General features: G+C 55.1%; 2 protein-coding genes and 1 pseudogene across 2 annotated transcripts; 2 read left to right on the top strand and 1 right to left on the bottom strand.

Annotated features, from left to right (window-relative positions):
• Positions 1 to 1,326: 1,326 nt before the first annotated feature.
• Positions 1,327 to 2,121, bottom strand: LOC129638908 (melanoma-associated antigen 10-like). Its single transcript, XM_055563644.1, has one exon. It carries the CDS (start codon positions 2,119 to 2,121, stop codon positions 1,327 to 1,329), a length of 795 nt encoding a protein of 264 aa, XP_055419619.1.
• Positions 2,122 to 7,628: 5,507 nt separating this feature from the next.
• Positions 7,629 to 12,206, top strand: LOC129639965 (protein EOLA1-like; annotated as a pseudogene).
• A 379-nt stretch (positions 12,207 to 12,585) lies between these two features.
• LOC129639964 (melanoma-associated antigen 10-like) lies at positions 12,586 to 13,380 on the top strand. Its single transcript, XM_055565257.1, has one exon. It carries the CDS (start codon positions 12,586 to 12,588, stop codon positions 13,378 to 13,380), a length of 795 nt encoding a protein of 264 aa, XP_055421232.1.
• The last annotated feature ends 465 nt before the right edge of the window (positions 13,381 to 13,845 follow it).

Raw genomic sequence — 13,845 nt, 5'->3', positions numbered from 1 at the left:
GGAGCAGTGTCTTTCCCAGCTGTGAAACTTATTCCCAGGATTCCAGACACCCAGCATGTCCTGTCCACATTTTCAGCTTCTCCTCACACATTTCTTCCCACTGAAATCTAGACCATGCTCACAAGTGGCTGAAATATAGTCCAGATGACCAAATAAATTGTCATTTCAATGTACTTGGTAATCAGCTTTCCCAGGGCAGAGAGGATGGCTAGCCAAGGGAATACATGGAAATACTTCAAAGAGCAAGATTCGCATTTCTTCAGGATTTGTAGCAGATGGGGGGTGGTAGAAAACACCTCCTTTGCCCCTGTGGTCAACAGCAATGCTTCAGGAGCCAGGAAGGACCCCTTCCTTCCTGCCTCAGAAAGAGATTTCTCTGGGCTTTATCCAAGATGCAAAAGGACACCTCACAGCAATGATCCATTTCAGACTTTCCCATCAACCTCATGACACACTGCCTGTAAGTCTGAGGGCTGCCACCAACCAGCCTCATCACAATCACCTCCCACAGAAGGAACCCAGTTTCTCAAAGCCCCAAACCACCCTGGCTCAGGCACTGACACTTGAGTGCTCCTCCTGGAGCCCCACCACCCCTTCCGGTGTTGCCTTGTTCCGTGGGACTAGGGGACATCTCTCCACCTTCCTTGTGTGACTGCGGCCCTGAGACCATTGCTCGAGGTGTGGGGGTGTCCTGCTTCTGCTAGTGTCCCCACTGCTAACATGGCCTTTCACGGAGCAGAAGCTCCATAAAGGTCTTCGGAATAAATGAGCCAGTGAGCAGGGGGCTCAGATGAACTGTCTGCTACTTCCTTAAATAACCCAGGCAAATCCAAATAAACAGAGAGAATTTAGTTTTTGAGAATGATACACAAGAAGGACAGAAGCATGAATTCACTACGATTACTTTTATCATCTAATTCTTCCCCCATCAATACGACTGCTCAGTAAGTTCACATTTCCAAAACAGTCCTAATTCCAATTCCACTGTATCCTGTTCAGGACCACAAAACAAGATGGAAGAGTTCCCAATTGCTTTTACAAAAGAGCAAAACTCTTGTTCTTGAACTGGGTAAGCACAAACACATTGTGATCAACATCATTCACAAAGCTGAGACACTGAACTTTATTTAGCCTTCCATTATGACAATTCAAGTTTGACAATTTTCTAAAGGAAACAGAGATGAATCTGCCTGTCATCATAAAGAACAGGAACCCAAAGACGCTACACAATGGCTCCCCCAACTGGCCCAGGCCCTCAGTTCTGAGAAGGCTGAATGCTCCCTCTTCAATCGCAAAGGGAAGGACTACCCTGGCTGCCGCTCTGGCTCAGGCCTCCTTGTCCTTCTCCTTCACAGCCTCTGTAGACTGGAGTGGGAAGGCCCTCCAAGCCCTTTGTCTGACCCTGAGCACAAATGCCATGACTTGCTGTTTGCTGGTCTCCGCATAGGCCCGGGGACCCCACAGGAACTCGTAGCGAGCAGGGTCACTGTCATGCACCTGCCGGTACTCCAGGTACCCCTCCCGCACCCACACTTGGGTCAGCAGCTCCCTGGGCTCCCCAAAGATGCAGTGCTCCCTCCCAACATACACCCCCATCCTGCTGAGTGCTCCCCAGACCACTTCCTCAGGGGCGGGGTCTCCATTCCTCATGATCAGGCTGAGCACCAGCACCAGGAGACCAGCCTTGGGCAGGCCCTGCCCATTGCTCTGCATGGCATCACAGGTGAGGCCCAGGGCAGGGATCATACCATAGGTGTCCTTCCTGGGGTATACCCCCCTCACCTCCACACCAAAGACCAGCTGCAGGCACTCCAAGGCTTGTCTGAAGACCACTGGGAAGTGCTCCTGGTTTTCCTTGAGCACCGTCTTCAGCATTTCCGCCTGGGAGGTCAGCTCCTTGGCTCGATACTTGAGGAGCAGGAAGTTCATCAGGTTAGTTATCATCTCCTTCAGAGCTTGCAGGGGCAAGGCCTCCCCGGGGGCTGAGGAGGACACTGTGGAGGAGGAGGCCGAGGGGGGTGCAGCCTTCCCCACCTCAGCCCCCAAGAGCTGCACCTCCACCGGGCCCTGGGCCTCGCCTGGGTCTTGAAGGTCTTCTTCGAGCTTGCTCAGCTCACTCATCTCCACCAAGAGCACGATGCCTGTGATCAAACCCCAGACAGGCGTGAGACAGGGGGACAGATGGGGACCACGAGGCTTAGGGGAGGAGGGGGTGGGACTGGCCTGGGCTGAGAACCCCACTGCCCCTGTGGTCAGTGCACAGAGGCCAGATGGGACATGAGGAGCAGCTGAGGACCAAGCATCTCCCCAGCCCAGAACCCACGGGAGACCTTGGGCGGTCTGATACAGGCCACTTACAGGTCTCCCCTTGAGGGTTTCACTCAGACCTCACAGGGGCGCTCATCCTGGGCGGCCAGTCCCTTGGCTACCTGAAGGAAGAAGTGAAGTGGCTCCCCAGGGTGCAGTCAGCACAGCCCGAGATTTCTGGCACTGACAAAGCGAGGCGATTAGGGCCTTCTGGGGTCCCCTCTGTTCTGGGATAGGGAGCCCCACTCAGGAAACCCTCCTCACCTTCACTCCTGGTACTGCCTGGACCTCCTCTGCTCTCTGACCTCAGGACACGGGCTCAGGACACGAGACTTCCGCCTCAGCCTCCTGGTTCCTGGAGCTCCTGTGAGAGAAATGATGGGGACACCTTGGGGGTAGAGTGTGGCACAGCCCTGGGCCTTTTGTGCTTGGAGGAGTGGACTCTGTGAGGTCTCCCCAGTTGTGGCGTGGGAGGTCCCCTCGGGGCTCCCTTGTAGTTCCCCCCTTTCCCTTGGCACGGCCTGGACCTTCCCCTTTGGGGGCCTGTAGGGTAACTCAGAACAAGACCCGAGTCTGTACAGAACGTGCTGAGGGGCCCCACATTTGGCCACACCTGCTCAGGGCCTCCCGGGGGTTCTAGGCTGGGGAGATGCTTGGTCCTCAGCTGCTCCTCATGTCCCGCCTGGCCTCCAAGAACTGACCACGGGGCAGGCATCTGCTCAGTCCGGGCAGTCCAGCCTCTGCCAACCTGAAGCCTCCACCCTCCACCCGAAAACCTCACATCCCGAGGTCCCTAAGCCAGACAGAGGTCAAGAAACTGCTCACCCCACTCTGGGCCCTCCAAGACCCTCTTGCAAGGGTCAAGATCCCTCCCCGTTGGGGTCTAACAGCCTCAGTCCATCCTCGCATGGAGCCTGGACTCCAGGCAGCACCCAGGGCTGTCCCATCTGCCATTTTGAGACCTCGCCACTTTCACAAGGCCTCCAGTTGCTCTGAGACCCGCATGTTAGCAAGTCAGACAGGCCGAGTGTGCTCTCACCGCAGTCTCCTAGGGCCAACTACAGGCGCGGGGATCTGTGGGGTTCTGTCGGTGCTCACTCAGGGTCCCCCCAGTCCTCCTGCAGGTACCTCACCTTGCCTCTGTGCAGGGCCTGGATTCTCACCTCTCCGCAACTGAAGCCCCACCCCTTATACCAGGACCCCGGTCTCTTGAGGACCCGGATGTCAGGAGGTCAGCACATGCCTGTTGCGCTCATCCTGACCCCACGGTTGACCTGGACTGACAACAGAGACGGGCTTCTCTGAGGTCTCCTCTGATTGGGGACCAGGGTCCTCTAGTCCCTCCTCAGGGTCCTCAATTTGACACCCTGCAGGACCTGGAAATCGGCCCCCCTGAGGCCCCGCCCCATATGTGAGGTCCCCAGTCTGAGACCCAGATGTCAGGAAGTGCGACCCTGCATGTTGGGCTCATCCTACCCCAGGGTAGCCAAGGGCCAATAGCAGCTACAGGCTTCTTTGAGGTCTCCTCTGACTGGGGTCCAGGGTCCTCTCAGTCGTCCCTGAGGGTCTTCATCTTGAAACCCTGGAGGAGCTGGACTTCTTCCCTCTGCTCACCTGAGGCTACATGCCTTTTCCCAGGTCCCCAGTTTCTCTGAGACCCACATGTCAGGAAATGCAGCATGTGCTCGTACACCCTCTGTGCTCCCTGAGCCTTGATGTGAGGGTCCCGCCTCTGGTCAACACAAAGGGCATCCCCGGATCTGCCAGGGCTCAAGATGAGGTCCCTGAGGGAGGATATAAGGAACCCCACAGACCCCTGACCCTGCTCTCAGCCCTGGGCCGCCCTGGTGGTAGGATGAGCACTTGGCAGCCTGTTCTGACTTGTGCATCTGTGTCTCAGAGACATTAGGCAACTGTTAGAAGGGGCAGGGCCTCAGATGGGCAGAGGGAAAGATCTTAGTTCTTTTGAGAGTCAAGGTAAGGACTCTGAGGAAGGATTGAGCGGACCTTGGACCCAAGAGCAGAGTGGGCTCTGGGAGGACATAGGGCGGATGAGCACATGCTGCATTTCCTGACATTCGGGTCTCAGAGAGACTGGGGTCCTGGTAGAGGGAGTGAAATTCTTGACATTCCGGGTCTCAGAGAGACTGGGGTCCTGGTATAAGGGCTGGGGCCTTAGTAGGGGACAGGAGAGAATCCAAAGTCCTACCTGGAGACAAGGTGAGGTCCTGAGGGAGGACTGAGGGGACCCCAAGGGAGGACTGACGGAAGCCCACAGATCCCCGCCCCTGTTGTCCACGCTGGGAGCCCCTGGGGTGAGAAGAGCACACTAGGCCTGTCCTGACTTCCTGACATCAAGGTCTATGAGAGACTGGGGACCTGGTGTGAGGAGCAGTGGCTCAGGCGGGGAGAGGACAAAGCCCAGGTGAGTTGGCTCTTCCCATCAGGTGGCCAAAGTATTGGAGCTTCAGCTTTAGCATCAGTCCTTCCAATGGATATTCAGGGTTGATTTCCTTTAGGATTGACTGGCTTGATCTCCTTGCTGTCCAAGGGGCTCTCAAGAGTCTTCTCCAGTGCTGCAGTAGTACTATTTTATACATAGGAGTGTGCATCTGTTAATCCCAAACTCCTAATTTATCCCTTCCCCTGTGTTTCCCCTTTGGTAACCACAATTTTGTTTTCAGTCTTTCTGATTTGTAAATAATTTCATTTGCATCACCTTTTTAGATTGCACCTGTAAGTCTTACCATAGAATATTTGTCTTTCTATTTCTGACTTATTTCACTTAATATGATACTCTCTAGGTCCATCCTTGGAGAAGGCAATGGCACCCCACTCCAGTACTCTGGCCTGGAAAATCCCATGGGCAGAGGAGCCTGGCAGACTGCAGTCCATGGGGTTGTGAAGAGTCAGACACAACTAAGCGATTTCAGTTTCACTTTTCACTTTCATGCATTGGAGAAGGAAATGGCAACCCACTCCAGTGTTCTTGCCTGGAGACTCCCGGGGACGGGGGAGCCTGGTGGGCTGCCGTCTCTGGGGTTGCACAGAGTCGGACATGACTGAAGAGACTTAGCAGCAGCAGCAACAGCAGCAGGTCCATCCATGTTGCCACAAACGGTATTACTTCGTTATTTTTCATGGCTGAGTAGTATTCCTGTGGTGTGTGTGTGTGTGTGTGTGTCTGTGTGTCTGTGTGTGTCTGTGTGTGTGTGTGTGTGTATACCACATCTTCTTTATTCAGTCATCTGTCAATGGACATTTAGGTTGCTTCCATATCTTGTCTGTTGTAAATAGTGCTACAATGAATGTTGGTGTGCATCTATCTTTTCACATTAGAGTTTCTGTCTATCTAGGTATATATTCAGGAATGGGATTGCTGGATCATATGGTAGTTCTTTTTGTAGTTGTTTAAGGAACCTCCATACTGTTCTTCATATTGAGTGTACCAACTTACATTTCCACCAACAGTGTACGAGGGTTCCCTTTTCTCTGCTCCCTCTCCAACATTTATTCTTCATAGGATTTTTGATGGTGACCATTCTGACCAGTATAAGGTGATACTTCATTGGAGTTTTGATTTGCATTTGTCTAATAATTAAGAATGTTGAGCATCTTTTCATGTGCCTGTTGGCATTCTGTGTCATCTTTAGAGAAAGGGTCTTGTCAGGGTCACACAAGCTGGGTGGCTCAAACTACAAACCATGTTGGTTCAGGAGGCCAGCAGCCAATGTGGAGGTGTCAACTGACATTGGCTTTTGTGAGGGTTGTGGAGAGAGTCTGTCCCATCTCTCCCCTCTCACTTCCAGGGCATTGCTGGCCATGGTGGGTGTGCCCAGGCTTGGGCTTCCTCTTCACCTGGAGCTGTCTTGTGTGCCTGTCTGTCTCTAAATGTGTCCTTTGTATGGGGACAGCCATTCTGTTAGAGGAGGGTCCATCCTAATGAGCTCACTTGACCTCCATCAGCTCTGTGAAGACCTTTCCTTTGTCTGTAAGGTCACGCCGAGGTACTTGGGATTGAGACTCCAGCACCTGAACTTGAGGGGACACAATGTGACTCCTTACACCCTACAAAGGCTCTGAGGTAGGAACACACTGGAATGTTCCAAGGATGGAAGGATGGCCTTCATAGCTACTGTGGGTGAATCCAGGGGCGAGGAGAGCAGGCTGCCAGGGTAGGAGGCAGATCATGTGAGACCTCGTGGGCCTGTGAGAACTGTGGCTCTGCTGTGCTTGGGGAAGAGAAGGCCCAGGAGGCCCTAGGCTGGGTGCCTCTGAGACTATGTCCCCATCCTCATAGTCTCGTGGAAACGGAAGCTCCCTGCTAGAGGTGCTGAGAATCTACTGAGGTTCAGGCCAGCGGCTCTGCTCCCCTGCCATCACCCCACTCCAGTCAACAGGGACGCCCTTCCAGGTACAAGGAAAGAAGTGAGGAAGGAGGTGCATGTGATCAGGTCCCCTGCAGTCATGGGCTATCTCTCTATCCCTGGCACCTCCTCAGCCATGGAAAGACGTGAGAGTAACATAGTGGGTTATTTGAGGTTTGAATTCTGTAATCCCTGCATGGTGCCATTCCAGGCCTTAGCAATGACACAGAGTGCACCCGTCCCAGTAGTTCCTGCTCTCCTTCATTCTTTCTCTAGGCTCTAGGTGGGGACTGCGGCATCTGCTGACAGTGGAGGCAGTGGTGTGGGAAGGGCTGCAAGGAACGTGGTTCCCAAAGACATGGGGAAGACAACTGGCAGGGCCGTCCAGGGCCAAGGCCAGATTGGTTTGCATGGATCTGTGCTCAGCAGGCCTGGGCTAAGATGGGGATTCTGCAGAGCATAGGCAGGGATGGGGCCAGGGAGTTGGGAGGTGGGGTGGGGGCAGTGTTTGGGCCGGGGGAAGCCAAGCCCAGGACTGTGTCTGTCTGTGCTGAGAGAGGACCACAGCCCGGCCACTGGGCTGCGAAGCCAAGGGGCTTGCCCTCCTGCCTCAGCGCTCCCAGGGTTTAAGGGCCCTCTGTCTTGGAACTCACCACGTGCCTCTCTCCCACTGCCCCGCCCTCCTTCCTGACCTCCCCACAGACTGCATGTGATGGATGGGTCCTCTGGGTTGCCAACCCCTGTCAACAGACAGTGTGGAGATGGATGGAAGGAGCCAGCCCTCTGTGACCCGTTCCCCCCCCCCCATTCTGTATCAGCAGGCTTGGAGGATGCTCGGACATGTGGAGCTGATGTCCGGCCCAGGGCTGTGAGCTTGGAGGCTGCTGTGTCAGGCTCCTGGTCTTTGTGGTTCTGTGTTTCCACACCCACGTGAGGTCCTGGGAGCCCTGGGAGATGAAGTTCGGCTGTCTGTCCTTCTGACAGCCTTACGGCGTCAAGACCGTGGAGATGTGGTGGCGGCCCGTGCTATGTGGACCCAGCACTCTACTCTGGCTGTCCACATCGGGCACTGGGACTGGGAGGACGTGGACTGGCAAGAGCTGCTAGAGCAGAGGCTGGGGATGAGCCCTGTCCAGATCCAGGCCTTGCTGCGAGACAGGGAAAAGTTCGGCCACGGAGTGATCGTCGGCAAGTGACACCCTGCCCCGGGCTGCCCGCATGGCCCCTGGTGCTGCCCTGGATCTCAGCCAGCTTGTGGTCATTTGTTTTCTGTTGAACCGGTTGGTAGAGGGAGGAGGGGTGGGGCTGAGGTTTCTTCAGAGGGGCAGAGAGGGTCCCTGGGCTGGGAAATGGTGGCCCGAGGTGTCTGACCCCCACTCTGGGCCTCAGTCCCCATTTGTGCTCTGAAAGGCAGAGGCATATCCGGGTCTGCATGTGGCACTTGCCTCTGTGTGTGTGTGGGGGGAGGGTGTGCCCAGCAGAGACCATAAGAGGTAGAACAGCACCCAGCCTGGGTTCCCCAGCCCTAATGCCTGCAGCCGGGCCTGAGCAAGTCCCCTGACTCCCCAGGAGTGAGGCCCCACAGCAACTCCTGTCTGCTGGTGAATCGCTTGGGGACCTGATGTCTGCAGGCTCACCGCTGATGCCCCCCTGTTCTGTCCCTGCAGCCTGCAGTGGGCAGACTGAGAGGTGCCCATGGCCTGGTGGGTTCATGGAGCACCAGGCCTCTCCCTTTCATTTCACTCCCTCCCTTGCTTGGCCTTACCCCGAGTTCCCTTTGCTGAGGTGAACCCGCCTGAAATGCTCAGCCAGAGGACCCAGCTCACTCTGGGTCTCCTCTGTGATGCAGTCTTAGTCTCTAGCAGGCATGACTTTGAATCGCCTTGTTCTCCTTCTGTGTCCTGTCTTTGCACACAGGTCTCGTGGATGGGGGTCACTTTGCTGTGCCCAGAAAACCTAGGTTGTGATGAGGTGGAGGAGCTGGAGAATCAAGCCATGCTGCCCGACCTGCAACGGAAGTACCTGACTGCGCTCGCCGACTCTCGCTGGCTGCTACAGCCCGTCCTGGGGAGGGCCAGGAAGGACATCTTCCAGGTGGACATCCCCAAGCACCTGACCCACTTTGGTCAGGAGGCCTGTCCAGACTGGGCTCTCGAGAGGAAGGTGACTGAGAGACCAGCTCATGGTGACACCATCTGGTTGCCACCATGCCCAGGACATGCTGGTCTGGTTCGGTCTGAATCCGCCCCACCCTGCAGTGAACTGCCCACATGGTGCGGGGCCGGGGGCCGGGACTCTGGACTCAGCAAGAGTCTCCAGGCCTGTACCTTTTTACAAAAAGATGTCACCACTCGTTTTGGCCCTGCTGGGTCTTTGTACTTGAGAGAAATGTGTTGTTAGGAAACCGGTTAGTGTTTTTCCCTCTCTATTCTGGTCCAAATTCCCCGATATTGGAACAGTGTCCAGAGGACTGATGGGGGAATGCCGGGGGTGAGGCTGAGTGTCAGCAGCTGGCTAGGCCTCCAGCACATGGAGAGGCCTGCAGGCCCAGAAACCAGCCGTGGTTTGTCCTTGCAGGTGACCCTTGCCCTACTGTAAAGTGTCCCTTGGCTCACAAAGCATGTGTGCTGGACACGGTGCCTGGCTGCTCCATATCCAAAGTTAGGCTCCTAAATACAGCTGTGGGGGCAGAGCAACAAGGGCTGGTGTTCACCTTGTGGAAACTTGTACTTGTGTTTGGGTTTAAAGTCATGTTTTTGCAAGGCCCTTGGTGAGTGGGGTGACCCTCCTTTCCAGTGGGCCTCTTGGGGATATCCCTGGATCAGGATCTGGAGAGGCTCAGCTGCTGATCAGAAACTTATGGCATCATCGGCGGACCCAGGAGGAGCCCATTCTGCTTCAGGGTGCATGACTCATGGAAGGTGACACCCCCATGGTCAGGAGCCAGACCGGGTCTTCTGCTGTGTGGCAGGCAAGGCGCAGGGACCAGCCCATCCTGGGCTGGCCTCAGCGCATGGCTCGGAAGCCACACTCTTGGCCGAATGTGTGAAATGCTGCTGCTTCAGATGAAAAGGTACCATGGGGACTGGACTGAGGCCTGCCTGGGGCGTGGGCTTCCAGCCTCATCGGGCTCACCCAGTGCCGTGTGTGAGTAGCATGGACAGACAGAAAGAACACAGACTTGCAGTTCTCATTCAATACTTATTTATTCCCATGGAGTTTTGCTGTACTTTATTAGAGCTAGAAATAGATATTTTTATTACCAGAGAGTGCTTTTGAGTGTCACTAGGGACCTGGCGGCTCAAACTGCTTACAGAGGGCACACTTGTAAACTGAGGAATCCTCCTGCTCATCCACCTCAGGGGCCTCATTTGGGGCCACAACTGAAACGACGACCATCACAATGGAATAATAGATGTACATAGTCATCACCAAACCATAACCTGGGTACTCTGTGGGGCTCTAGGGCAGTACCCCTGCGCCGTCCCTTCCTGCAGTAGCTGGGGGTACAGACGTGGCATTGCTGGACATGCCCTCTCCACTGGGCCCACCCTGCTCGCTGGGGAGATGGTTTGCCCTGGCCCCCCCAGCTACACTGCCCATAGACCAAAGGCCACAGAACACAAATGAGCACCAGCCAGGGGTTCTGTGAGCTGTTTGGATTCCTTTCTGGGCCTTCTTGTCAGCCTCTTGGGTGGACTCATTGTGATGGAATTTAGGAGAGCGTCTGGTCACCACAGCTTGCTTCTTTCTCTTTGGGATTGCTGTTGCGCTGGTGGAGGGCTAAGCACTTATTCTGGGGTCACCTTTCCTCCAGATGTCCTGCAGGAGGAGAGGTGTCTCTCTGAAACTTGGAGTTCCGATAGATCTGAAAGGAAATGAATCACTTTAGCCACTGTGTGGGAGAATAGCAATTCCTCACCGCCCTCCTCCCCACCACGTCTGGACCTTGCCTAAACATGGAGATAAAGTCTCTTCATTCCTGGCAGCTTATGAGGCCTTAGTGAGTGTTCTCCCTAGAGGTCCCTTGGGGCCAGCCTCGCTTGAGGTGTTACTGGCTCTCCCTGATTTCAAGTGGCCCCTCAGGGTCTGGAGTCACCCCTATGGATCCTTTGTAAGGGGGTTGGTGGAACATGACAGGTCCTGCTTTCTCCTCTTTCCTTAACCACCCTCTCACGAGAAAAAAGTTCTCCTGGGAAATGAAACCAGTCCAGCACTCAGCTTGTCTAGTCTAGTCTCCCCGGAAGGGCTTTCTACATTACCATCATCCTCTTCTTCCCCACAGAGTGACCCGAAGGGCAGATTTTCCTGAACCCATCCAGGTTCAGTTTGCAGTTGAAAGTCTTGATGCTGTCTGTCTCGAAGATCCTGTCTGCACCCCTGCACTGCAGGACCTCTGTCTGGAAGAGATCTGCTTTGATGACCACCATGTCTCCCTCGTCATTCCAGTGCAGAGGTGACGGCCGCATCCTCCACTATCACCCAGAGCTTCCAGGGAAGGACAGCCTGAGGACGGCATTGTTCTCATCCTCGTTGGCCGTTTCTGGGTTTGGGCCCTGTGGGGGCAGGTTGTCTTGGGCTCTCGGGTTGGTCACCCTTCTTCTCCAAAGCCGCCCCTGAGAATCCATGTTTGGATCCAGGGAGGAATCATGGCGGTCCCCTGCTGTGGGCTCCCCATCAGTTGATGGGGCCAGGGGGGCTGCAAGCGCCTCATGGGAAGCCAGTCTACCTCAGGAGCATTCTCTACCCAAGCAGTGAACACTCAGGGCAGAAGGGCCTCAGACCAGGGTCTCAGTTTCCAATATTGTCTGGAGATTCTAGAATCTGGGTCGTGGGCCAGGCAGCCAATTAAGTGGTCCGCTTCCTTACTTGTTTCATGATGTCACAGAGGTGATGTGGAGAGGCAGCTCTGGCCCGGTGTAGGGGAGGGGAAAGGGGATGGAGATGGGATCCACAACTTGTCTCTTATCTGAAAGTACAGAAAAGTATGTTTCAGGTTGCCTGTAAAGGCTCCCATCTGCTGCCAGGTGCTTGTTTCAGGGGGTCAGGCCTTGGATGGGTTGACGCACGTGCCCCTGGCTCCACTCCCCTCCATACCAATGGGCAGGCCTGTGGTTGGCTTCTGCTGAAAGGCCAGGCCCTGGTGAGTCCTGGTTCAGCTACCACTGAGAGAGACCGCAGGGGTCAGATGGGCCCCTAATGACTGTCCCTTCCATAAGATGGGGTCCATAGCAGGCTGATTGGCCTAGCCTGATTTGGTGGTTCTACCCCTTCACCCCCTGTACCTGGCCTTGCCCCTCTTCTGGCTTTGGTCTCTTCCAGCTGGTGGCTGCCGATGGTAAGTCCTACTCAGATGGCCCCAAAGTAAAGTCCCGATGGGACTACCTACCCCAGATCTGGGGGGACCTCACAGAGTCAACCCCTCATACCAGCACTGAAGGCCTAGGTCTGTGCCACAGTCTACCCCCGAGGTGCCCCCTCCGTTTGTCTCACAGGGACTCCAGGAACCAGGACGCAAAGGCGGAGGTCTGAGGTCTGTGTTCTGAGGTCACAGGAGTGCCAAGTTGAGGTGGGTGTCCTGAGTGTGCACAGGGGTTCCCCATCCCGGAACAGAGGGGACCTCAAAAGGCCCTAATCCCCCCACCTTGTCAGCCCCAGAACCTCAGGCTGTACTGGCTGCATCCTGAGCCGGAATTTCTCTTCCTCATTTGACAGGGGACTGACCACCAAGGAGGAGCGCCCCTGTAACGCTCAAGAGCAGCCCTCAAGGAAGACCAGTAAGTGGACTCAGTCAAAGCCACCCGTGGAGCATTTCAAAACTGAGACCATTTACACTCTCTCTCTTTCCCAGGTCAGTGGTCTCCATTTGCCCCCCTGCCACACCCCCACTGGGCACAAGACCCCAGTCATCATGCCTGTGGTCCCAACAAATGAGCTCTGCACTTCTGAGGAAGACCTTCAGGGCCAAATCCAGGCCGAGGGCCCAGTGGAGGCGCAGCTCCTGGGGGCTGAGGCGGAGGATGCCTCAACCCCTCTGGCCTCCTTCCCTCCAGTCTCATTTTCCTCTGCCGCCGGAGATGCGGAGATCTTGCTCAAGCAGGCTCTGAATAGGATGACGACTCAACTACTGGAGTTCCTGCTCCTCAAGTATGGCACCAAGGAGCCGATTTTCCAGGCTGAAATGCTGAATATGGTCCTCAGGGATAACCAGGCCCACTTCCCAGTGGTCTTCCGTAAAGCCACACAGTGCCTGCAGCTGGCCTTTGGCCTGGATATGAAAGAGGTAGACCACAGAGAGCACATCTATGTCATGGTCCCCATCCTGGGCCTCACCCTCAATGAGATGCAGACGGATGGGCAGAGCATACCAAAGGCTGGCCTCCTGGTGACGGTCCTGAGTCTGATTCTCCTAGCAGGGGACCGGGTCAGTGAGGAGAACATCTGGGGAGCACTCAGTAGGATGGGGGTATTTGCTGGGATAAAGCACTGCATCTATGGTGAGCCCAAGGAGCTGCTGACCCAAGTGTGGGTGCGGGCGGGGTACCTGAAGTACCAGCAGGTGCCTTACAGCCACCCTGCTCGTTACGAGTTCCTGTGGGGTCCCCGGGCCTATGCAGAGACCAGCAAGCAGAAAGTCAAGGACTATCTGTGCAGGGTCAATGGAAGGGGTCCCAGGTTCTTCCCACCCCGGTGTGCAGAGGTGTGAGGGAGGAGGAAGAGGGGCCCTGAGCCAGAGCAGCAGCCAGGCTCCTTTCAGGCCCACATCCAGCAGCTTGTCCTGGGGGTAGGAAGGGAGGCTGATCCTTCCCCCTGTGTTTGAAGAGGGAGCATTCAGCCTTCTCAGTCGTGACGGCTGGGAGAGTTGGGGGAACTGTTGTGTAGCATCTTTGGCTTCCTGTTCTCTATAGTAACATGGAGATCCGCTTCTGTTTCCTTTAGAAATTTTTCAAATGTTATTCCTTTTAATAGAAGGCCTAAGGAGCTTCAGTGTCCAACTATGTCAGTAATGTTGATCACAGTGTGTTTGTGCTTACCAGTTCAAGAACAAGAGTTTTGCTGTTTTGTAAAAGTGATTGTGAACTCTTTCATTTTATTTTGTGATCCAGAACGAGATTACATGGACTTGGAATGTAACTATTTTGGAAATACGATATTACTTAGTAAGAATTAA

The sequence above is a fragment of the Bubalus kerabau genome, chromosome X (assembly GCF_029407905.1).
Source record: "Bubalus kerabau isolate K-KA32 ecotype Philippines breed swamp buffalo chromosome X, PCC_UOA_SB_1v2, whole genome shotgun sequence".
NCBI classification, from domain to species: domain Eukaryota; kingdom Metazoa; phylum Chordata; class Mammalia; order Artiodactyla; family Bovidae; genus Bubalus; species Bubalus kerabau.
Note: the sequence above shows the minus strand (reverse complement) of the source record. Positions and strands in the feature narration are given on the sequence as shown.

Coding starts and splice junctions, on each gene's coding strand:
- LOC129638908 (XM_055563644.1), bottom strand. CDS start 2,121: ATGAGTGAGCTGAGCAAGCTCGAAGAAGACCTTCAAGACCCAGGCGAG.
- LOC129639964 (XM_055565257.1), top strand. CDS start 12,586: ATGCCTGTGGTCCCAACAAATGAGCTCTGCACTTCTGAGGAAGACCTT.